This window comes from Pieris napi, chromosome Z, assembly GCF_905475465.1.
Source record: "Pieris napi chromosome Z, ilPieNapi1.2, whole genome shotgun sequence".
Classification (NCBI taxonomy): Eukaryota; Metazoa; Arthropoda; class Insecta; order Lepidoptera; family Pieridae; genus Pieris; species Pieris napi.
Window position 1 is genome coordinate 3,874,270 of NC_062259.1, and position 24,389 is coordinate 3,898,658.

Here is a 24,389-nt window from a genome sequence, read left to right on the forward strand (position 1 = left end):
AGTTAAGTCACATAACTATAATGAATGAATTGTTCCCGTTTTTATCAGGCATTAAAGTATTTCATGCCAGCATCTTTTTATGTCAGTTCTTCAACGAGGTCGCGTCAAGACAGTATATTTACACTACCAATTGAAGTATAGCAAATAATACTTAACCTATCGATAATATTAACTTAGCTTAAGTTATCTTTGGTAACTTGCAACGGTCTTCTCTCAAAAAATATAATCTATATTTTTTTTCTTACGATCTTACTACAAAAATACAGAAATTACCCATTGTGCAGATACAAATACTGAAGTTTCTAGTTTATACCCTTAGAGAAAAAGCGTTAACAAAGTGAGCCAATTCAATGGGCCGACTTTCTAAATGTAACAACTGAATCCACCCTGTAAATGTGATATACCTACTACCAGCAGAAATAGGACTCAAACAAGTAGCATTCACGGGCATTGAGAACATAATAATTAAATACTACTACATAATGACAACTACTGCTATACCGATTACAATCATACCTATTCAATATGGTTTCTGTGTTGTGTGTCGGCTGTGTGTTGGTGTTACTACACCTTCGTCATCAGTGGAACTTTCCATAGGCAACAACTTTATTATTTTACCAACCTTATCTTTAAATTTTATTTTATCGCTAAGGTCTTCAAACGAGTCAATTTTGCGAAGAGTACTGTTTATTTTATTTTCAATTAAAGTGACATTATACGATTGATCATTCGGTACTTTTATTTCATTGATTACATTACTTTTCTGTTCTAAATCATTCTGAGCAGCAGAGGTTTGTAAGTCATCATTAAGAGCCGGGTTTTCCTTTACGTTACTTAAATTTTTGTTTGTCTTGATTGATCTCCAAGTTTCGAGGTTTTTACCAACCATTTCGTACATAGGATTTGTATTCGGAAGTATTTGTCGAAGAATTTCGTAACACGGTACGCATATTTCCTCCAAGAAACCGACCTGTAAGAAAAAGATTGTAATTTTTAAAGCAGATTTGGATTTCAAACTACGGATTTTAACATAGACTTAGAATTGATTTGAACCGTTAGTAAATGGTCTTTACAGTTACATGGCCTAGAATCGAGAAATTTTTCTATAAAACTAATACAATGTTGTTCGTACCATAGGTCCCATTGTGCAGATACAAACTACTGTACTGATTTCATAAAATAAATATATTTCTGTGCCATTTGTTTCGATGCGACAACCACGTAACAGCCCAACCATAATTAAATACAAATTCATTAAATTATTATTCTTCTACCTGACTAGTCGCTTGTTCTTCAGGTTTATATCTGTCCATCATAGGCACAGGTATTTTTCCAGCCGCCCTTTCCTTATCACCTTGTTCGTAAAATTCTTCAAATATTACTTGTACAGTTTTTATTTGGATATCCCATGGTTTTGTGGATGCGGATAGATCAGCAGCAGTCATTGATATTGCCATTGCCAGTTTGCTGAAATAGAAAATCGTAATCTTAATATATACAAATTACGTGTCACGTTGTTTGTCCGCTATGGACTCCTAAACTACTTAACCGATTTCAATCAAATTAGCACATCGTGTGCAGTTTGATCTAACTTCTTAATTTAGACCCGCAATATTATTTTATTGCAAATTATTGAACACAATTCTAACGGATGGCGCTGTGTTGAAAGTACCAACGTTTCAGATAAGCTATAATTTAATGGCATATCCACCAAAAAAGCGTGGTGGTCCCATGACTGGTGTTCTCCTACAGTTTCCCTTGAATAGTTTATTACTATGTAATATTACCAGAAACTTGCCACTGCAACGCTTGGCCGCGTCTACTAGTTCAATAATAATTTTTCAAGAGTTAGTTCATTAAAATAATTGTTACTAACAATTAACTATCTAGAACCCAAAATTTGATCATTCAACATAATTGCAAAAAACTGCAATTGAAAATCATGATACATACCAATTTTTCGGATCCTGCCAATTAAATAGTTGAACTTTGTCTACTTCTAAAATTGATTTCATTTTCTTCATATTTGGGAAGAATGCTGCTAAATCCGTTGCTAATATACAATGTTCAATATCTTTTAAAATGTCTCGATATTCATCGTGTGCCATATGAGAAAATATATCGTGACCACTCTGAAAGACATTATAATTAACCAGTCATAAAACGGTATGCAACTATATTTTTTGTATATCAATGAAAGGAGCATACAAAGTTTGCAGGTGTAGACTATTGTTTTTGGTCTATGAACTAACCTCGATGTCTTCTGTTCGCGAGAAAATGAAAAAATTCAGTTTGGATGGAACATTCTTCATAATATACATTTACATGAATCATGTAACGCTGCGTCTTATATTGGGCTTTATGAATGTGTGTAATGATAAAAACTAATTTTAACAAAAACTTTACCTGATGTAAGATCTTCACAGTGATATTGAAGTGATGGTGTTCAAGAGGAGAAGTGGAATACATAGTAGCTAAAGGTGATGCCGTTTCGTTAAGATATTTATTAGTATAGCCTCGATGATCCAAGTCATGACATATACTAGCCACAAATAGAGCCTGTCGCTGTAATCAACGTTTAGTTATTAAGATGTCGGTATAATACGAAATGTTATTAAAAAAATGAATATATTTTAAGCTTAGTAATAAGCGCGTCTTGCTCGGCAATAATAGGATTTTTATGTATTATTAGACTTGTTTTCCCGGAAATTCGCGTTACACGAGGTAAAAGCAAGCTAATATCAACATTCTATTTAGTTTACCAGTACACATACCATTTTGGAATCGAATCGATTTTCAGTATCATTTTTCAACATGACATACATCGCATGAGCAACAGACCATCCATGATCAAAGTTATGATACGGCACGTTTCTATAGTTTATTTTCACAGTAAGTATAAATCTTATTACAGATAATCTATTGAAATTTGATAAATCAAATAAGTCATCAAACATTGTTATGGCGGCTTTGCATTTTTGGATCTCATCAAACATATAAGGATCCAGATAAAAATTATCCATATTGATATTAAATGTCTCGATATCCTTATTGATTTCGTCAACTTCACGATCTTTGCAAGTGTTATGATAGCTTAGCACTTCCAGAGCAACTTCATACTTTAGTTTTTGTTTTAATATGTCATGATATAGTTTGGCGTGCTGCAACGCTAGTCCAAAAAACGTAGAAAAACGTTCAAATGCCATTTCGTCTTTTTGGTCAAATGTAGAATTGTTCCTCTTGTTTATCATTTGAACAACGCCCATTACATTACCTTGCACCTTAATAGGCATGCAAAGAATATTTTTAGTTTTATATCCAGTTAGTTCATCGACTTCACTGTAATAATAAATTATAAATAAATGCTCAATTTTTTAACCAAATATATTTTTTTATAAATCTATGGATTCTATTAAGAATAATTTTTGCTAAGCCTATCTTAGCCTAGCTTATTAGGATTTTTAGTTACTTAGTTACTTAGTTATTGAAATGTATCCCTGATTGTCAAAATGCCAGAATAACGTTTGCATCAAAACGTTCACCTGAGTGTCTAAAAATTCACATACAAACATTCGCAACAGCACCTGTTAAATCTGGGATCCGAGTAGGCATCAGCAATGTTGAGATTTTTACCCGTCACTGCCACATGGCCAGCAATTCCTCTCTTCAGGGGTAGTCTTATTTCTTGAATTTCGCCATTAGCTCTCAGGTGACACGGTTCATATTTAATATCAAATAACGGTGGTACCAGTTCTGATTTTTTATTATCAACAAGAAACAGGGACGCCCGATCTGCCTTAACCAATTTTTGCACAAATTCTAAAACCCTCTTCATCACATGATCTAGGGATTCGATGTCTTCAAATATAGATCTGGAATTTTTAAGTTTATTTTATAATTATAATATCTGGATTTACCGATAAGTGTGTTTATTTCGAATTAAGTTTTGATTGTGGTTGAGGCAAAGGCAAGATTATATTGCTATAATGTGTAGTAAATTCGAACAGAAAAACTGCATCATCAGCAACTTTGGTCGGCTCGAATTTACTGATACTGCTCAGTTAGGAAAAACAAGAACCTGTAATCTCATAAATAACTTATGGGTGAAATAACTTACTTCACAGACTCTAGTAAAAATCCGTACATATCATATTCTTGGTTCTTTGCCCAGTACAAATTACAATAGTGCAGTGCTAGACTGTTCCAAGTAATAAAGTTTGAGCATAATTTCTCTTCTGCTTCGTCAAAAGAGTCGGATCTCCACAGTTCTACAATGTAAGTAGTCTGTCCAGATTCGTTTAAGATCGGTTGATACATTACGTGCTTCAGCTTCTGAAAAGAATTTACGACATTGCTAATAAAGAATTTGGGCAAAAGAGATCTCTTTCAGCAAGAACTGACTTTGGTGTATAAAGAATAAACATTGTAAATTAATTTAATTTTTTTATTAATTTATAATATTTTTTAAAATTTTAATTTCTGAGATCTGAGGGTATAGAAGGGAGGGTAGAGAGCTGAGGGTCAGCGGGCAAGTCAGGTAATACGTATTTTTAAATGATAAAACTGAGTTACCGTATTTGTTGATGAGCGATCAATGTCTGTGGATAACCGAAGGATTGCACCAGTCTTAGCCACTTCCAGGACGTTCTCTGTATATTCTGCCTCTGTCTGGAGCAATGTATTCTAAACAAAAATTTTGGTATTTTTATTTGAAATTTATAAGAGTTATTCCAGACAAATAGGAGTTGTCTTGCTAGTAAGGTTTCAATTTGATAAAATATAATAAACTATTGTCTAAATTTGACATTTTAAATAAAACACAGGACTCCCACAAAAATTATATACAAAATAATTAAGTAAATAGCCACACATAGACGCATACACACATAAACACATACGTACACGCACAGACACACTAATATTTATAAATATTCATGGATATTTTTTGTTAATGGTTTTGTAATTTCTATAAGAACTAACGCATTTGCGTGAAAACACGAAATATGAAAAAGTTATTTAATACTTTAAATAATTGAGAAATAAAATAGGAAGAGACAATACGAATATATTAACAACTGGAAGAACGTTTACACGCAAAGACTATTAAAAATTACATAACATATTTTTAATAGAACGTTGAGGATGTATGTGATTGTATATGAATTCATCTTACTATTATACTATTTACTTTGCGTGTTGTTCCCACGAGAATGTAAGTGCGTGCTCCTATTTCACCATGCCTTTTGCTGATAGAGGACAAATATTTGTTTTTAATTTATGTTATTATTATTAATTACTTAAAATGTCACATGGGACATGGTGTAATGGTTGCAGCTCCTTACAAACATTTTGTAAAACAAAAAAATGGAGATTAAAAAGAGTGGCGGAGAGTTTATTGCCAGTTCTTCTCTCCCGTTCTACGCCCTTGATTTGAGAACTGGCAGTAAATGTAAAATTAGAAGCATTAATATGGATTTCTTTACTGACAAGTTATAAGTGTACATTATGTTACCTATGTGATTAAATGATTTTTTTTTACTACCAATTAGTTATTTCTACGTTCAAACACCAATTTTACCTGATTATCAATCACATAGTATTGAAAGACAGCCGGGTCATCGGGAAACAGTTTGTATACTCCAAAGGCACCAGCACTCAATGCTGTGCCAACTGAAATTGCTATTTCCTTTATTGCAGACTCCTCATCCTTAACATTGTCAAATGATTTTATAGTATTCTGAAATAAAATCGACTTATGTACTGTTAAGAGACAAAGTTGATTTCGTAATAGATGAACTTTAGATTACAAATGGCAAATGCAAAGATGTTCACAATTGTTCCACGTGCCTCGTACGTACATGTATTATAATGCGCCAGTGTATTGGGTTTTACAATACAATTTATGAAGAAAATAAAGAATATAATATAATATTTATGAAGATGTATACATTTTCCACCTTACCAAAGATGGCGAGAGGAAATACTTTAGCGAGCGGAAAGACTCTGACTTTGATTTGTGTTTTCTGTTTAGAATATTTTTTTTAACAATGCAATCCGTTTTGATTTATATTGTTTAAGTTTTCTTTTATAATATGTATTTGTGTAGCTGTTAGATAACTTATAGACAATAAATACATTATATAATAATACTTTACTCATTCTCTCAAATTATGTTTACACTGTTGAAAAGAGACACTTGAATACTTTAACTGCGGATAAGGAGGATCTATACAATCTACTTAAAAATATATACGGAAGACTTTACAGCGTAATACAAAATATATTTTCTTGTAAAAACTATGGTAGTTTTAATTTTAAAGATGAAAAGGTCGATTAGAAGCTTCCACCGAAAATCCGCTCTCATCAACCCTCGCCAAATACGATACGAGACTGGCTTGATACAACTTTAAACGTTTATCTATATAATTACAGGGCTAAAGCTAGTGTATAATAATTAGTGGCATACTGAATATTAAATTACATTATAATAAATACTATTAACATTTTTATATAGTTATTGCTAGCTATTAAGGAAATACTGTATGAACAATCTGGAAACGTATTTCCCTATAGTGGTATTACCCGCAATATCTAGGAAATTATAAAATATTGTATTATGTTTATTAGACCTCTAAGTTTTAAAATATATAAATATTGATTATTTTTGTTAGTTAGCGTTCCTGTAATAATATCAATTTCATTGCGATTCAAGCTCTGTTTAGGTCAGTAATCTCGCAACAAGAAGTCACGATAGACCCCCAGGCGAACAACAAAATATTTGAACAATAAAATAAAAATTTGGAAATGGTCACGTGACTAAATATTAGAAAATTATATATTAATAAAAGTATGGATCAACATTATTTAGCTAACGAGAGAAATAAGAAAAAGATCATCCAAATAATCTACCGATTTATAGAAGAGATAGATAGGATAGAATACTCAAAGTATAAAGGTCTATGTCAGAAGACAACATGACAATAAATCTTTTTGCAAAGAAAAATAATATGTTGAAGTTTCAATTGTTTGTACTTTGATAAAGGCTTTATTTGTTTTATTAACAAAACATTTTTGTTAAATGCTTATGTAAAATTACACAATCGACTGGACACAATACAATTAAATATTACGATTAAGCAATGGAGCATAAAACTAAATTAACATAAGCATATTTTAATACCACTGCTCTTGTCGAAAAACAAGAGCAGTGTTGGCCTGGTGGTTTCAGCGTGGGTCTCTTATCCCTGTGGTCTTAAGTTCGATCTCCGGTTGTGCACCTTGGACTTTCTGTACGTGCGCATCTAACACTCGCTTGTAGACAGAAATATGAAACAACCGGCATTTCTCAAATCCGAAAATTGACGCTATCTGACAGACAGAAGGCTGATCACAAACTTGTCTATGAAATATAAATGATAAACGCATGCTACCTGCCCTGCGATTCTGTAACTCGCTTTTCGAACTCACACAGAGGTTTTCGCATCGGCGGACGCTCTCAAATCAGTCGTGAAGCAGTCATTTTATGATTTGGCATTCTGATAAACAATAAACTACAAGCTCCCACCCAATCGCAGGGCTGAGCCTAAGAACCGTACAGGGTCACATAAAATCCAGAACCTTAGTTTGGAATATATTGAATTCCTACAAACGATACGCCTTCATTAAGATCTTGAAAGATAGTATAACTTCTGTGTAAATATGAGAAATTACTGTATAAAATAGATCAAAGGTTTAATATTATGTTAAATCCAGCAAGTGTGATAATTGTTAAGTGCAAAAAGAAAAGCAAGATAGCAAAGAGAAAAGGACTTCTTATGCGCAGAAGTCTGAGAAGAAAAGAAGCACATGTCGTACGGTGGACACTTTTTGTACTTTACAATTACCTGTATAAATAGGTATTTTGTTTTTTTTTTGTAAATGTATGCCTTTATCAAAGACCCTTTAGTTATAAAAACAAAATCAGTCGATTGTACCCTTTCTCTATGTCGAATTCTGTTTAAGCTGTGTTTACGGGGTATTTTTTATAACAGGAGGCAAGGAGGCTCATCTGATGTTAAGTGATACCATGGACACTCACATACCCAAAAAGCTCGCAAGTGCGTTGCCGGCCTTTTAAGAATAGCTTTTTACCTATATGGTTCTTATATTTATCTATTTATTTATTTTTATGTATTAATACTTCGTTGCAATAACATTTTAAAATTGACAAAATTAAATAAAAGGAGGGCAACTGGCGTTCCGACAATCGTTTGTTTTATAATGGTGTGAATTAAAATATATAAATAAGAAGTATTTATGTAACTTACCAAAAACTTTTCTTTATTCCCCACTTCATTATTTTCGTCGTTTGAGCACATCTATAAAAAAATATTGTAATATTATATTTTCTTATACAAGAGTAGGAAACTAGCGATTTTAACTATTCATATTATTGTACATTCTGCGATAATTTTAAATAGATATAATATAGTGATATAGTGATACTTTGCTACAGTATAAGTATATTTGTATTAAACAAATATACTAACAAATAATAGGAAATATTTATTTAATCACTGTAAAGATATTAATAAACTGATTTATTACTATTACTAATTAACATGTATTTTAATAATTAAAAGTGATTTTTACTATGTATATTTGCTATGTCAAAACAAATCATATTTTAATTAATGCATATTAATCGTAAAATGTATGTTGTATTAACACTCACGTTATTACAGGTGGTTTTCCTAATTAGCCACTGTTGCAATTCTTCAACAGTCACAAATTCCATAATATATTTTTCTAAATTCTTCCTGTTATTATCAAAATAATCTTTTATTGTCACTGTTGACACTTTTCTTTTCCGGTAGTCTAAAATATTTAAATAAATGAACCATCCCATCCTTATAACAGTAGATAATCTCGTCAATTCTATTTCCGGTATCATTAGTCTGTTAGGTAAATATTTCCATGTTCTGCCTATAATATTCTGCCAATAATACCATCTATTTTTTGTCTTTCGATTTTATAAATCTTCCCTTTCACATATTACATAAATTCTATGTTAATTCAAGATTAAAATTGCTATTGAGTATAAAACAATGCGATGCAAAATGATATAAAACTGATTAGAAGGTTAGGTTAATTAACCACAAGAGAAATATACAACCGACTAAAATATACTTACTTATTCTTGCTTTGATTCCTCGTTGGGGTCTTACAGGGGGCAGCTTCTGATCATCTTCAAAGGTTCCAGGTTTCATTGATGTTTTATTTACTGGAGATGTTGGCCATTCATGAAATGGTTTATCTGTATTTAGTACAAAAATATGGTAAAACTTTTACACTTCATCTAAATCTAATTTATCGTTAGAGCTAAAATATTTCTATTTGAAATGTGATTTGGTAGTTCATTTTGATTATACATTCATTTATCCCAGGTAACGGGTGTTTTTTAGCGTATAATTACCTATGTCTCCATTTTTCGCAATGGCTGGTAGATGAAGAGGTCGCGCGTTCTGTAATGACACAGAAAACAATAGAAATTTCGTTTGTGCAGTTTTTAAAACGTGTTAGAATTCATTTGCAAAATTTCCGTTGTCAGTTTTGTACGTGATGCAATTACATTATAATTCATTACTTCAGCTTAAATACGTAATAAAGAAGATTACGGACTAATTTCAATACCTTAGCTAAGCGATTCGCAACTGCGTAGTGTTTACGACCTTCACATTGTTATTTTTATATGCGTTAATTCTACCGCAAAAGGAAATCGTCAACGACTTGGCAGATTTTAGAGCTCTAAATTCCCAGACAAATTATCAATGTGTAATACAGAAATGGTCCTCCGTAACAGTATAAAAAACTAATTTTTGTTGATAATAATCTGTATAAAATGTTATTTAAAAACGCGTAAATAATTATTGATTTATCAAAAAATCGATGATTAAAAATTTTGATTTTCATAAGTCCGTCACGTGACACAAAACTGTTACAGTAAATCGCCGGAGACTTTATTTTTCAAAATATAATACTTTTGTAAGCATTTAACACGTACAAACTTGACTTTTGTTAACGCATAGGCATGGTACCATAATTATGTGGTGATGGTGCGACGCCATCTTGTCTAGAGTTTTGGCTCTTAAAGTTATGAATATGAAATTTGAATTTTTAAAGCTTTTTTAAATAATTAACAGAAATAAAAAATTACAAATAATCAGAAATATTTATTGAAATCTCTTAAAAACTTTACAAAGTAAAACTAGCAATTAATTAAAAATTTAAACAAGGGTACACAATAAAGCTGTATTCCGAGAAATGTGTTTCAGTAAAATAATTAAAGAGTTTCTCAAGGAATTCATAAGTTTTGCAAATCATTTTTACATATACAGTGTAAACTCTTTATAACGAATTTCAAGGGACCGAGCATTTTAATCGTTATAGAGAGATTCCGTTATAGGGAGGGAAGAATTAATGTATGTGTATTGGGTTAATAAATCTAACTAATTTATAGAGAGACGTTATAGAGAGAGTTTTCGTAATAACGAATGCCTTTATAAAGAGTTTACACTGTATATAATTGTGTATATGAACATTCGCACATAGAAACCATAAATGTTCCCTACAAGGTCACAGAACAAGGTATTATAAGTTGTTATTGATTAATTAAGTACCTAATAGTGATTGGACGTTATTACTTTCATATACTTGAAAGCTGCAATAGAAATTTAAAGGACATAATAAAAGGTTGAAAATTGTACTATGTCGGTTACCATGGTACCATTTTCTACACAACAGAAATATCTCTATCAATAAAATATAAGTATTAATATTATTTTCTTAATGGTTTTAAACTAAGTATGTAATATGTTCATATCTTACATCCATAATAGGAATTTACACTTTCTCAGTTTATCATTTTATCAGAACATACATTAACTTCTAGTATTGTAACCGTTAAGGCCGATTTACATTATCTTAGTGTTTAGGAGAGTGCTTTAGTACAACTTGAAAGGCAAGTTCTTTAGCGTAGCGTTTACTAAAGCAAGTAGCGTTTACATGTTTCAACTAAAGTACTATCCTAAAGCACTCTCTAAATCGGCCATTAGATCTAATGCCGTCATAAATAAGTTCATTTTCGACGCTTAAACACGCTAAGCTATTTAAGTATAAACAAACAATTTCAAGAACGTCTAAATAAATATAGAAATATACCTTTCTCATTGCTTCATCAGTACTTGTTCCTTTATTTCCTGGCATCAGGTTACTGGACATGATTTCCTCGGCATAGGAATAATGTGATTTTCACTGAAACTAACTATTATATCTGTACAGGGGTCTGTGCGTACGTTGCGTTCTTGAATATGTATGTGTGTGTAAAACTAAACTAAATATTATCATATATAATATTTAGTTACTTAAAAAAAAATGAAAGAGGAGGGACAATAATACCTAACGTTAATGTATATTATCAAGCATAACAATTCCGCTCATGATTTATGTTTTGTTTATGAATAAGGGGCAAACGGGCAGGAGGCTCACCAGATGTTCAGTGATATCTACCACCGCCCATGGACTCTGCCAGAGAGCTCGCTTGTGTGTTACTGGCCTTTTAAGAATTATTACGCTCTTTATTGAAGGACCCTAAATAGAAATAGTTCGGAGGTAGAAGTGGGCAGTTGATTACTATACGTATATAGTAGTATCAAAGAATTCAGCACCGACAACCAAAAACTCGCTACAAAGAATCATCATTAAATTTTAATAATCTGTAATATCATAAGATTAACTAGAATTAATGCTATTACTGGGCAAAGTCGTTCAAATTAGTTCATTTTCGTATAAATACTGGCGTTATTCCCAAGCATTAAGGTCACAAAACATTCCCAACATTGTATGCTTTAGTGATAAGTTTAGCATGTTATTGTTAATTTTGTTAATTGTTAACTCTAGAGTACTCGCTCTTTATCACTCACTTTCTTTTGCCTATACACTCTACCTAAGCTTAGTACTAGAACAGTGGCAACAAATAAATTCGAATCATCAAGTACATTTCTCATCAATACAAATAGAATCTTGGTTCACTAATCTTCGTAAAACGTTAGAATAATAAAAAGTTGTTTTCGCCGAGTACACTTCTAAAAATATTATATGTAAACCTTAAATTTCTACTTACTTGATGAAAGTCCTTTATATTACAAGTATTGCGCACTACATAAAAATGCAAATACTGAGAATCAAACTATTTTTACTCGTACCCACTCTTAATAAATATATTTTAAATCGCACATACAATCGCTCGCATAATAAGCACACAACTGATAAGAAACATATATTATGTTTTGCTTATTAGCATGATAACGCATTACTCACCCGTGTGCGAGTTAACTTCACTGAAAAGCGTCTGTTCGAATAATAACGCCTAACCGTAGCGCCTCAAAACAATAAGCAATTATGCGCCAAATTTGGATTATTAATGTATAGAACAATATTAATTTTGCTATTTCCATTCATGGTTAAGAATTAAGGTGACGTCAACTGATGAAGGCTGTTCAAGTTTTGGACAGGCTGAATTGATGTAGGCTATTTTGAGTTCAGTTTTATTACCACCGTAATCATAAAACCATTGAAATAAAGTACACGGTCGGCTAGGTTTAAGCTGGGTAAGAAATAATTTAAGTTATGTAATTATACTGAGGTATTTTTAATCAATAAATAAAGGTTAGATATAGTCAGGTTACTAAGAAATTATTAATTTATACACACGTCGTAAATCATAAAGATTATTTAATGCATTAAGTGTATTAGTTGGAGAAATAAAACATTTTCTATGAGAGTGGACTCAATTCTACGATCAATAAGATCTGTATATTGATTTCTTAAAGATTGACAATTTTTCTTTTTTGATGGAAAGAAATACTTAAACCTCTAAGAAAAAGTCAGTTTTATAATATATAAAATGACTCTAGATACGCCGTAGACGGACTATGGTATAGACTAGGCATCAGCGTACAGCGTGTGAGATAGCGAATGATTGACATAAGTTCATAATATACATCTATACGTATATGCCACTAATATTGTGGTATTTACAGTTTTAATTCATTGAAGATTGCTTATTATTGACCAAAATACACATTCGAATGAATAATTCTTGAACAAAGTTACTGAGTCGTGACAAAATAAGCTACTTACCGATGAAAGGTTATGTTTGGTTCTTTACGTTGACTATAGCTTTTACAGCCAATTATGCAACGATTCACCATGACTGACACTTTAAATACACCCCTTATAAGGATAAAGTCTTAAAATATGGGTTTGACTTGGGTTTCACAGATTTATCAAGAAGCGGTGAAAACTTGTTTACCACCAAGGGCTCGGTGGTAAACAAATAAAACCCGATACGCAAATAGAGACAGAAAAACTGATACTCTGTTTCGCTCGCACTTAAGTTTTTCACGTTAATGCCTTCTCTCTTTACTTATTATTGTTATTTTAGAAGCTCATCTAGTTCTATACTCTATCTACGAGATACGCCAACGTCCGTTACATAGTGTTGACAGCAATAAAAAACTAAAGAAGAATTCATAATCATAAATCCTAGACGGCACTGACACAGCCAATGTCACGGCCACAAATGATAATAACACATCATGATTAAAAAATCCAATTTCATCGAACCATGTTTCAATAATGGTTGGTTTCACTAAAGACGAGGATATGACGCCTCACCAAAAAATCATAGCAGGTTGTATATCAGGCATTGTAACTCGATTTCTCACCCAACCATTGGATGTGTTAAAAATCCGAACTCAGCTGGAAAGACGTAAACGCAGGCAGAGAACGTTGATAGAAACCAGCCGAAAGATATTCATGGAGGAAGGCATGACAGCGTTCTGGCATGGGCATTATCTTGGCCAAGTAGGTTATTAATCCTGGTCCATAAAATTCCTTATAAATTTACTTCACAATTTATAGTAAACAACACAGTTTTATCTTGTATACGTCTCGACACATTTTGCGTGTTTACTTTTAAAAGAAAATTGCAAAAATGTAATTCTTTTTGCCATTAGCCAACTTATTTGCCGAATTTATATGTATTATGTTGGCAATATACGTATCTTCGTAAATTTTATCCTAATGTTGCAATCCAAATAAAAAACAAAACTTTATCTTCCTTGTAATTATTTTACTAAGGTGCATATTAGTTTGATTGTTTAGTTTTCGATTGATTGAAAGTTGACTGTTCATGCAAGACCGGATCCAGGGGTTTGTGGGTTCTCCCTTTTGGAATCAAACTTGTTTTAGTTAGTTTGACTATGTTACCGCCCATCCATACAAAAAATTATCCTATTACGATTATTTTACTATTCATTTAGATTTAACTCACACTCTCATACTCTCTCTCTCTCTCTCTCTCACACACACACACACATACACACCCATTCACTCATTCACTCACTCACACAGACACCCATATAACTCTATTACTGTAGGAATGTAGTTGTTTGTTTTGTATGGTTTTTTTTCCCTTTTTTATGAACTTTTAATTTTGTTGCCTACTCATAAATGTACTTTTTTGTAATGACTCAGTCTGGTTACCAAGTTCTTACCTAGCTTGGAAACCAGTCTCTTTATTTTAATCGTACTGTTTGTTTCAAATGTTATATGGGAGAAAATAAAGAATTATTATTATTAACGTGCTAAGGCCATTTAAACTAACATTCTACAATACTTTAAAACTATGTTTGTATCAGGTTCACTCAATATTGTCAACAAGCAGCCAGTTTTACGTGTACGAATTAACAACAAGATATGCTTTTCAATCGTCATCGGTCGAACCAGAACACAAGTAAATATACGCCTTACATATTTTAATGATAATGTTATGAAGAGCCATTTTTGCTCAACATATTTTTTTGTAAATGGAAAACTGATGACCGAGATTCTTTGTTTTGTATTTGCTTACTGTAATTGTAATGATAGTGATTTAGTAGCACCACGACCTTTATAAGTCCGCCGGGGCCAGCACCACAGTACTCGCATACAAGAGTATCCAAGTGGATCTTAGGTTTAGAAAAATGCAGCTAAAGGCCCTATCCCAGCACGAATTGCTGTGTCAGTCTCTCGGGGTGGACTCTGCGGGGCGCAGTGGAGAGCTGGAGCACTGAGGCGTGCAGGCCCCATTAAATTAATGTTATATTTTTCTCTGAATTACTTGGCTTGCGATAAAATATATCGTGTAAATTTCAAAATCATGTTCTATATACATTTTCGTCATAAAATGAATTCAAAGTGTCAAGAATTGGCAATATTTGGTTTTTTTTTCTATCGAGCGAAGTTATTTAAATCGTGTATCGATCTTTAAAAATGGATACATAAACTACTCAACTCCACCATATATTTTTCCATTCGCTCTACTTCAAGAAACGATGACGAAAATTGGAAAGAAAAAATGTACTCTTGGAGTTTGGCGACCATATCGGTCCTTAATGGTGTTTGTTCTTCTACATAAAATGAGATAGATTTTAAGTGTCTGTAAGATTTTATATAGATAGAGATCCAATACTTTTCAAGCGCACCTGTAAATAAATTTCAGAAACATACTGCAATTCCTATGCGGTATATGTGCTGGTACCTGCAGCGCCACGCTGGTGACCCCACTGGAGGTTATAAGAGTTCGTCAGATGATTGTTCAACAACAGTATAAAGGGCTGTTTAATGGAGCGAAGGCTGTATATAGATCCGGTGGGTTGTTTGCCTTTTATGAGGGCTGGACTGCTGGGGTATTAATGGTAAATATTTTTATTTAGACGCCAAAGCAAATGCTTTAACAAATTAGCAATATTGATTAAAACTCCAAACTAAATGTTTTAAAGCCCGAATAGAACTATAGGGAACTAGTATAGTTATACAGAACATATGTAAAAGGTTTACCTGGATTATGAACTAAAAAAGGAAATGATTGACCTGGAAAGTTCTCCTTTGAACATAGAGATAAGAGAAGGTGTTAAGAGAATAGTATGAATTTAAGTCTTGCACAGATAGAATTACTCGATATTTGCCTGTGTTAGTTTTAAATGCGTTGACCCTACTATGTGGAAACCAATAACTGTTTACTACTGAAACAGAAGGCTACTATTAAAATGATATTTCAACAACTTATTTTTTTAAATATTCAGACTGAAGTATTTCCGAACCAATTCGACTAAGGGTCCTCATAAATTCTTAAAAGGACAGCAACGCACTTGCAACGCTTCTGGTAATGTGGGTGTCCATGGGCGCCTGTCGCTTATCGCTTAATTATTATTATTATCGCTTAATGTTAGGTGAGGTTTCGACCCATTTGCCCCTGTTTTATAAAAAAAGAATAAATGTTTTTATTTCTGTTTTAGCTCGGCCCTCAAGTGGGTATTACATTTTCTGTATTTGGATTCGTGCAGCCAATAATACTGGAGTATTTAGACTCTTATAGAAATAAAGAAGAGATAAAGGCGCCGACAAGACCAGAACACCTCCTTTTAGCTACCAGCATTGCAGGACTGGTTGCCGGTTTCATTTCAAAAGTCGCTATGTACCCATTCGACTTAGCAAAGAGAAGACTACAAATCTCTGTATGTTCTCTTTACTTTATTAGATATACTTAATAGAGAGGATTTTTGTGCACACCACTTGGTGATACGAGGAATTAAACCTTTGTGATGATAGAAAAGCAGGACCCGACTCCGTAAACTTAGACGTAGACGATGTGTTCATTAGCTGACTCTCTAAACAGTGATAAGTTACGGAAGTAACTTCGAACAAAACATAGAAGGCTCTTTATTAGTTGAAATACCAAATTTAATGATACGGCATAGTTGGCTGCTTTTTACTATTTCATTAATATTTGATAGACGTATTTTACAGTAGAGTTAAATATTTTATGAAAATCCTCATGAATTTGAGTGCTGGACTAACGGTGCTTTAACTTATAATCAATTCATTTGTTCAGCTAGACTTATGAAGGTCAATGTAAAAAAAAGTTAGAATTTGCATTTACTACCAGTTCCCAAATTAAGAGCGTAGAAATAGTACTGCCATTAATCTCTATGCCACTCCTTTTTGTGTCTTTTTTTTGTGCAACTTTTATTAATTAAAAAAAGCTACATTATGGTGTTATTTTTTTGTTACAGAGTCATAAAGCTGAAGACAAATATTTCACTCCGTCGACCTCAAGAAATCTAGTTAAATGTACTACTTTAATCCAATGTATTGTTGATACCGTGAAGATAGAGGGATACTTTGGCCTTTATAGAGGCTTACAAGTAACGATATATAAAGCACTATCAACTAATATTCTCACTTTCTCAACGTATGAACTTTCGTGTCATTTGTTAAGAGAATTATGGAAAAGATAGCAATTATTTACAGTACATGTATTGCCAATGTTTTGAAGTTATAAGGTCATACATTTAAAACAATCTAAAAGAAGTTTTATTTATACCCGTATATATAATAACTTTGTGTCTAACTTTAACGAAATTGGTATTTAAATTTTCAATAGCGTCGTATTTATCTGTCACGGCTAAGATGTAAAAGATTTTAGTATTTACTCGAAGATAGTTGAAAAAAAAGGGTGCGTGTACTTATAATTAATTAAAATTACACACACTGGAAAAGGAGTCATTATAGTAAATAAAGTTCAGTTTACATTTGAAAAATCAAATAAATAAATATTTATTATTATTCTCTTACATTAAGTGTAACATAAATTCTATTATTATTCGCATAGCGTCGTGGGAAACTTCATTCTGTTAATTTTGTGTCACGGTGCGCGCGCATCGTAAAATTTCACTCATAACGCGCCTAAAGAAGTATAACTTCAAAAACATGATGAATTACCTATTTATTTGTATATTTTAAATAATTTACTACAATTTACATAAATTGTATCCAATATATTGCAGGATGTGTTTAAAGTTAGGCCTTACAGAAGTTTTACGTTTTATAAAATTAGACAGAACTCAGTCTTAAAGAAACAATTTATAATGAAGTACTAACTACATATTATTTTTTAAGTGATTCCTGGACGCTGGCGATAACTATTCCAGATAAGCAAGACATAATATACGAGGCTGAATTGGATTAATGTAAAGTGGAAAAATTAAAACTTTAAAAAGTTTCTATAGTGGTATTATGGTATTAAAATGGAGAAATTAAAAAGAGTTATTAAAAAATATTCATCATTTATTTTCTTTGGTTACTGTATATACAAATGTGTTAAGAAAGGTACATGTATCCAACATAATTACAATTATCAAATCGAGTCAACAAATTATTTATCACAGTACAGTTTTTTACAATTTTCCAGCCGTGTAATTTGAATATTATATAATTGAATCGAATAGAATGTATCATTTAAACACAAGAAAAAAACAAGTTGTTCCAAATACGACAGGGGAAAAGCCTAAAACTTGGGCTTGGCCCAAAATTATTATACATATTTTTAAAATATAGCATAAATTTTACTACGAACAATTCACATCTTAACAAGAACACGAACGAGAATTATACAATCTATAAAATAGATCAGACAAACTTTGACTTTTGAAATGAAATAAAATTGAAGGAGAATACGGCTTCATAATCCACATACATTCACATTTCTGTATATAAGTAATACTGTTTGTATTTACAATGATGATTTGAGGGTTCTTAATATTATCTGAAACAAATTAATTAGTATTTAGGAAATTTATCTAAACGAATTCCATCTTGATACAAGTGTCGCAGTAACATTTGTGGTGTGTATCCTTCCGAACGGAGACTATTTGACCGGAAAAAAGACCCAGCTTTAAACGCATTAGCCATTGAAGAATTTTGTTATAAAATAACATTGTCAAACTCATGATAGAGCTTCTTATTAATGCTGTAAAATTGAAATCACTGAAACAACTAGCTAGCTAAAAGCTGGATATTATTCAATTATGTAGAATATGAGTCTGTGTTCAATAACAAAAATATTTTACGGAATTAAATTACCCACCTTAGACTAATTCCTTAATTAACAGAGACGATTTCAGTTCCAGCCATGCGACAACGACTCGCCCTCCCATCCGTGGGAGATGTGCTCTTCATGATGATGGACAGGCACAATCACCTCCTTCTCTATGTATTCCTTCTTGATCACCGGGTATGGTACGTGCTGGATCACGGGGACTGGTACGTGCTTGTAGATGGGCACTTCCTTGATCACAGGCACTTCCTTTACCACTGGCACGTGGATTGGCACCGGTACTTTGGAGACGTGGTGATGGTGGATGGTGCGCACTTTGTACGGTACGTGGATGGTCACGTGCTTGCTGGAAAGATTGTACTATGATTAGTATACGTTAAATAAAACAGCACTTAGGTTTGCAATTACATTTGCTTCGTGGAATCTCATAACCCTTTTTTCATAAAACTTCTAAATCAATATTTACTATCGAATATTTTGTTTATATCAGGCTCGCTATCCTGTCGCTTTAAAACGTGTCATTGTGTAAATAATGGACACCTAAAGTCCGTAGATTAATAAGACATCTTTATTTAAATTTGCAATTACTTAAAAGTTTGAAACTCTTTATTTGGCAATGGTACATTCTTTAGCTCGTATTATGCCTAAACAGTAGCCACTATGTTTATAAGACTTTCACGTTTTTAACTAGGAAGCACAAATCGCTATATTATTACGCGGTAACATTTCAAAGCACCAAGTGAGTTATGGAATACTAGGACACCATCGAGTTAAGTAATTCTGTCGCGCAAGAAAATTGTCCATTTCACTACATCGGAGAAAGCGATCGCATTCAACAACTAACAAGTATTGTGTAATAAACTACTAGGCTTGTGCTTATGACCTCATAAAACATGAATAAGTAAAATTAAAAAAAATTGTTAAGTCAAGACCCGTATGACATAGGTTGGCTAGCTAAGTGTGATGAATGAATGTGTTTCGTAGGTTATTTTTAGAAACAAATGCAGTTAGATGCATAAACGGTTACATAAACGATAGGAAACCTTGTAACGAAAGCACAATATAGAGGATTTTAATGTTTACAGATCACATCAATTAGAACAATTCTCAGGCAGCTTTTGAATGTTTCTCTTGTGTCAGTTTATGCGTAAAAAGGGAATATTTAATCAGCCGGATATTACGTTTCTGAATAAGACCAATGAGCGCGAGATATTTATATTTTTAAGGGGAGAATTTATAAAAGAAACTGAGCAGTGTTAGCTACAGCGAGCGACTCTCATCCCTAAGATCGTTTTTTGAACCCCGTTTGTGCTAAACCAATGAACCAATGGACTGTGAATGGAATGGCTTTTAACACTTGCTCATACGGTGAAGATAAAATCATGGAATCGGCACAGAATGATGATCACCTAATTGCCTATTAGAACAGGTACAGAAAGCTGAGGTCAAGTTATTTAAAAAAAAACTAATTCTCATATAAATTTCAAATCAATTCTCTAAAAAACAACAGATGAAAGTACTCTAATTAGGAACTTGATATAAAAGTAATTAGAAACCAATTAACATCAGCATTTCCATACAGACTATTGCGCAACAAGTGAATGTTTTGTTATTATTCGCAAGTACTATAATATTAACTTGTTACATGTGATGCTCTACATTTTTCTGCTCTAATTTGACAGGCATTGTTAAAAGATTACTCAAATTACATATGTATTTTATGAATTACATTCTGGTTGCACAACTTTAAAGCAATTTCGAGGTCTAAATTTTTAACTACGGCTAATTAATGAAACATTACCTATATAGGAGCGGTAGTATTTTAGTTGTACTCTTCACACACTTTTTTATTAACTTTCCTGAGACTGTAAAGTGTGGACTCTCCAAACAAACCCAAACACATTAAGTTATAATGACCTCATATTATATCATCTATTAAGCTAAACCTAGTTGAAATCAAGAGGCGTCTGGCAAACTTGTTATATTAGTGTATCTGCCTATACAGCGAGACCCTTTGCCCCGAAAACCGGTACAGACCAGAGCTTGCAAGACGTGCACGGTCGCTCTCGATCATAATTGTATAACCAATAAAAGCCCTTTTGTCTAAATAAATAGTGAATATTCGCATGTTACAATTTCATAGTATTTAGAATTCTTAGCATTTATCGTTACATAAGCCGACATTAATAAACAAAGGCTGCTTCGAACGCAATCCTTTCACTGGGATTATGCAGATCAATTATTGCATATAGACAGTTTAGTGCCACTAACTTCCGTTTGCAGCTTTAGTCGCATCAGAATGCGTAATATTAGTATCAGTACATTTTAAATTATTTTCTTTCGACAAGACTGTTTGCCGTCAAAGCCACAATGGATAAATCGGTACATGAATAACATTTTACTGACTGATAGTTAAATTAAAAATTAATATTTAGATAATTTATTTTATTTATGAGAGGCTGTTCGCGGTCAGACTTCTCAACGGACATTTCACGCGTTACACCAATAAGATTACAAAACTTAAAAAATCCTTTCGCGATACGTAATATCTTAATTACGGTACGGTTTTAATTGTATTTATATTAAACAGTGCAGAAAGTAAAATTTTTTGCAAATTACGTAATCTGAATCGAAATTTTTAGTATCGCTTTTGGACTTTACGTACATATTCTGTTATTATTCACTTATATGTATATAAATCGTTTTACATTTTTTCATTTGTATTATTATTAACCCAACTTTTCAGTTAACATTTCAATTTCAACAATTAAACTTAGTTTAATCATACAATAGACATAAGATGCTGAATAATAATTATGTAAACAATCTTTCAAATCTAAAATAATTAGATATATTTTATCAATGATTATAAGGAGATTGTAAACATGCCATTGATGAGTAATGTCAAAACATTAAGTAATCACGAACTAAATGACACATCAAAAAGTTGTTGAAGCTCGAATAGCTTTCATTTTGAAATGTTTTTATGTACTTACTGTCCACCGAAGCCTCCCGGTGTCGGCACTGCCACGGCCACGGCGACTAAGAGGGTGAAGAGCTGAAAATTCAAATGCATTTAATGCTAAAACACCTGTATTTGCATCGTTATTAAACAGTTTTACTTTAAATGTGAACCCGGAAAATTTATAAACAATAGTCCGTAACTCGTAACGTAAAGGTTAGCTTATGCGTAATGATTCCTAGGAAATAATTTTGTTTGAAAGATGACCATGTTGGCACCGAGATGATGAATTGCCTATATATTATTTATAGTATTTAAATGACAGAATTATAAATAAGATTAACACTGATAAAAGCCTGAACTTACAGCGAGTTTCGCGTACATCTTGCGTAATTGGCTGGACTGATTAGCTACACTTAGTCTGACACTTGCTGTCTGTATACTCACCACAGTCCATTGCCATGCTTATATATGGCTTACTCGAGTCCAATAATTGCATAATTCTGCCCCTTAGTTCATCCCTACTAACCGGCAACCCGGCTGTTTTAGAAAGGTCGTTTACTATGGTGTAAGGAACACAGATAGGCACCTTCACATTTCGGTGGGGCTTGTCAAAGTGGGGTGTAACTTGATCAAGTGATTGCTATTAAAGTGATTTCGAAAAGTCAAACGTACAAGCGTCGGGAATTTTCATAAGATGTACGGAATTTTATGAGGTAACTATCGATTTAATCGGAACTATAATTATGTTTATTTTAAACATATTAGAGAAAACTATGGAAATGTGTAAAGTTTTAGATGAAATAATAATATACAATGTATTATATCATGTGTCAAACACTTTTGTGTAAGCAACTTCATTCTTTTTATGATAAGCTGTACTTATTGCAATTGCGATTTCTATGCCCTGCGAAAATAATTTCATAACTAACAGTTTTATTCCTTATGTAAAAAACCTTATCATATATAGCGTTATAGAAAACATTATAACAGTCCAAAGAGACTACTTGAAAAATTTCTTTTGTGTTGTAATTTTTTTTTTTTAAAGCTTATAATAGAGAGATGTGTACCTCGAAGCAATGTTCCTAAATATATTCATAAAGACATACAGTAATTCTCGGATGTTCTTTTAATCCCATTAGGCAACAGCACTAACTTCAGAATAGTTTCGTCGAGTATTCGTATATTTGATAACTTCAGCTTTTAACAGCTCCAAAATATCGACTTTTAGGGCGATATGCGCAATAAATAGATTTATTGGCTTTGTTTACATAATATGAATTACCTAAAACCGTGTGAGAACATTTAATACAATTACGCTGATGAACAGATTAGTGTTAGGTAAATATTTATTTTGTTTGCCTGTTTTATACCTCTCTTAAACTAGTGGTTCCCGGATTTTACAAAATAATACTAAGGTCAGACCAACTTATTGGAAAAAGCTATTAATAATAATAATGTATCTTGAGTAGTGTTGGAACCCTTGTTTTTGTTACATTCTCTTAGATCTTCACGTGTTACATTGATATTTTTCTTTTTAACATTCCGCTTCTGACCCACCTAGATTTTGGGTACGCAGTTTTAGTTACAGCATAGAAAATTGCAGAGCCGGGTTCGAACGATGAACTCAGGGTATAGAATTAAGAGCTTGGCTAACATTGCCGCGAAAAGTATAGTAAAGTATAGAAGTAATAAAAATTACTTAAATGGGGACTTGTAAAGTGCAGCTGCAAGCATGTTATAGAAAGAAAAGAGTGTAATGGTAAGTAAAGTAAAACACTTTTACTAATCAATGAGAGAACTAAAATAATCAATAGAACCACGGCGGCTTTAGGCAATTTTACCAGGAAAAAATATTACAATAACTATGAAAATTATAGAAGTATGGTTTATATATACACAGAAAAAGTATATTATGACTAGCTGTGGCCCGCGGTTTTACATTTATTCCTAGCGGGATTTTTTAACTGCGGTATTTTACGACCTACTTATATACATATCATCATTCAGATCCGTTCATCCGTTTCGGAGGTCCACACAATTTCGCTGTTATACGAAACCTTTGCGTTATAATGAAACCGGGAAATACTTTCATAATTGTGTTTTGCGTGCGAATATTCTAGACATTTCAATTTCATCTTATAAGAAATCCAAGCCATTTTGACTCATTGAGTATTTGTTTTGTGTTTGAAGTCACCTTACCCTTGACTTTTGTTTCAGTGATGGTTTCTAAAAGTGATCAGCCCTTTGCGCCTCGCAATCCGCAACAGTTATTTTATCACCGAACCTATACATAAGCCATAAATGCTCGGGTTATCTACCTAACATTATAAGATTAATAACATCCTTGACGAATACCAGATTCATTTGGTTGAAAAAAAAATTGTACGATTGTTTTAAGAAACTCATCTTATTCCTGTGATTTTTGACATTCAAACTATTGATTCC

General features: G+C 32.5%; 3 protein-coding genes across 8 annotated transcripts; 1 reads left to right on the forward strand and 2 right to left on the reverse strand.

Moving 5' to 3' along the window:
- Positions 1-2: 2 nt before the first annotated feature.
- LOC125062408 (probable 3',5'-cyclic phosphodiesterase pde-5) lies at positions 3-12,376 on the reverse strand. Of its 6 annotated transcripts, none has more exons than XM_047668317.1 (15): positions 12,358-12,376; positions 11,200-11,298; positions 9,455-9,503; positions 9,173-9,295; positions 8,714-8,856; positions 8,307-8,357; positions 5,579-5,737; positions 4,573-4,683; positions 4,118-4,332; positions 3,585-3,872; positions 2,775-3,339; positions 2,407-2,565; positions 1,954-2,132; positions 1,275-1,467; positions 3-970 (listed from the first exon to the last, which is right to left on the reverse strand). In XM_047668317.1, exons 2-15 carry the CDS (start codon positions 11,257-11,259, stop codon positions 521-523), a joined length of 2,745 nt encoding a protein of 914 aa, XP_047524273.1. In that variant the 5' UTR covers positions 11,260-11,298; positions 12,358-12,376; the 3' UTR covers positions 3-520. The 6 variants fall into 6 exon arrangements, with proteins under 6 accessions (XP_047524273.1, XP_047524274.1, XP_047524270.1 ...); XM_047668318.1 differs by lacking the exon at positions 12,358-12,376 and adding an exon at positions 12,161-12,325 and having other exon boundaries at positions 4,118-4,329; XM_047668314.1 differs by lacking the exon at positions 12,358-12,376 and adding an exon at positions 12,161-12,324.
- A 1,219-nt stretch (positions 12,377-13,595) lies between these two features.
- Positions 13,596-17,444, forward strand: LOC125062560 (mitochondrial thiamine pyrophosphate carrier-like). Its single transcript, XM_047668566.1, has 5 exons — positions 13,596-13,905; positions 14,742-14,836; positions 15,584-15,779; positions 16,380-16,598; positions 17,157-17,444. The coding sequence occupies exons 1-5, from the start codon at positions 13,678-13,680 to the stop codon at positions 17,379-17,381; spliced, it is 963 nt and encodes a 320-aa protein (XP_047524522.1). The 5' UTR covers positions 13,596-13,677; the 3' UTR covers positions 17,382-17,444.
- Positions 17,445-18,192: 748 nt separating this feature from the next.
- On the reverse strand, positions 18,193-22,442 carry LOC125062850. Its single transcript, XM_047669046.1, has 4 exons — positions 22,308-22,442; positions 21,976-22,037; positions 19,010-19,325; positions 18,193-18,688 (listed from the first exon to the last, which is right to left on the reverse strand). Exons 1-3 carry the CDS (start codon positions 22,323-22,325, stop codon positions 19,043-19,045), a joined length of 363 nt encoding a protein of 120 aa, XP_047525002.1. The 5' UTR covers positions 22,326-22,442; the 3' UTR covers positions 18,193-18,688; positions 19,010-19,042.
- Positions 22,443-24,389: the final 1,947 nt, after the last annotated feature.

Bases quoted from the DNA above. Each gene is read 5' to 3' on its own strand.
- LOC125062560 (XM_047668566.1), top strand. From the start codon at position 13,678: ATGGTTGGTTTCACTAAAGACGAGGATATGACGCCTCACCAAAAAATC. The intron at 14,837-15,583 runs GTAAATATACGC...AATAAATTTCAG, and splicing joins TCGGTCGAACCAGAACACAA to AAACATACTGCAATTCCTAT. The intron at 16,599-17,156 runs GTATGTTCTCTT...TTTTTGTTACAG, and splicing joins AGAGAAGACTACAAATCTCT to AGTCATAAAGCTGAAGACAA.
- LOC125062408 (XM_047668317.1), bottom strand. From the start codon at position 11,259: ATGTCCAGTAACCTGATGCCAGGAAATAAAGGAACAAGTACTGATGAA. The intron at 4,333-4,572 runs GTAACTCAGTTT...AATTCTTTTCAG, and splicing joins ATCGCTCATCAACAAATACG to AAGCTGAAGCACGTAATGTA. The intron at 971-1,274 runs GTAGAAGAATAA...TTTTTCTTACAG, and splicing joins AAGAACAAGCGACTAGTCAG to GTCGGTTTCTTGGAGGAAAT.
- LOC125062850 (XM_047669046.1), bottom strand. The intron at 19,326-21,975 runs GTAAGTACATAA...CAATCTTTCCAG, and splicing joins CCGGGAGGCTTCGGTGGACA to CAAGCACGTGACCATCCACG.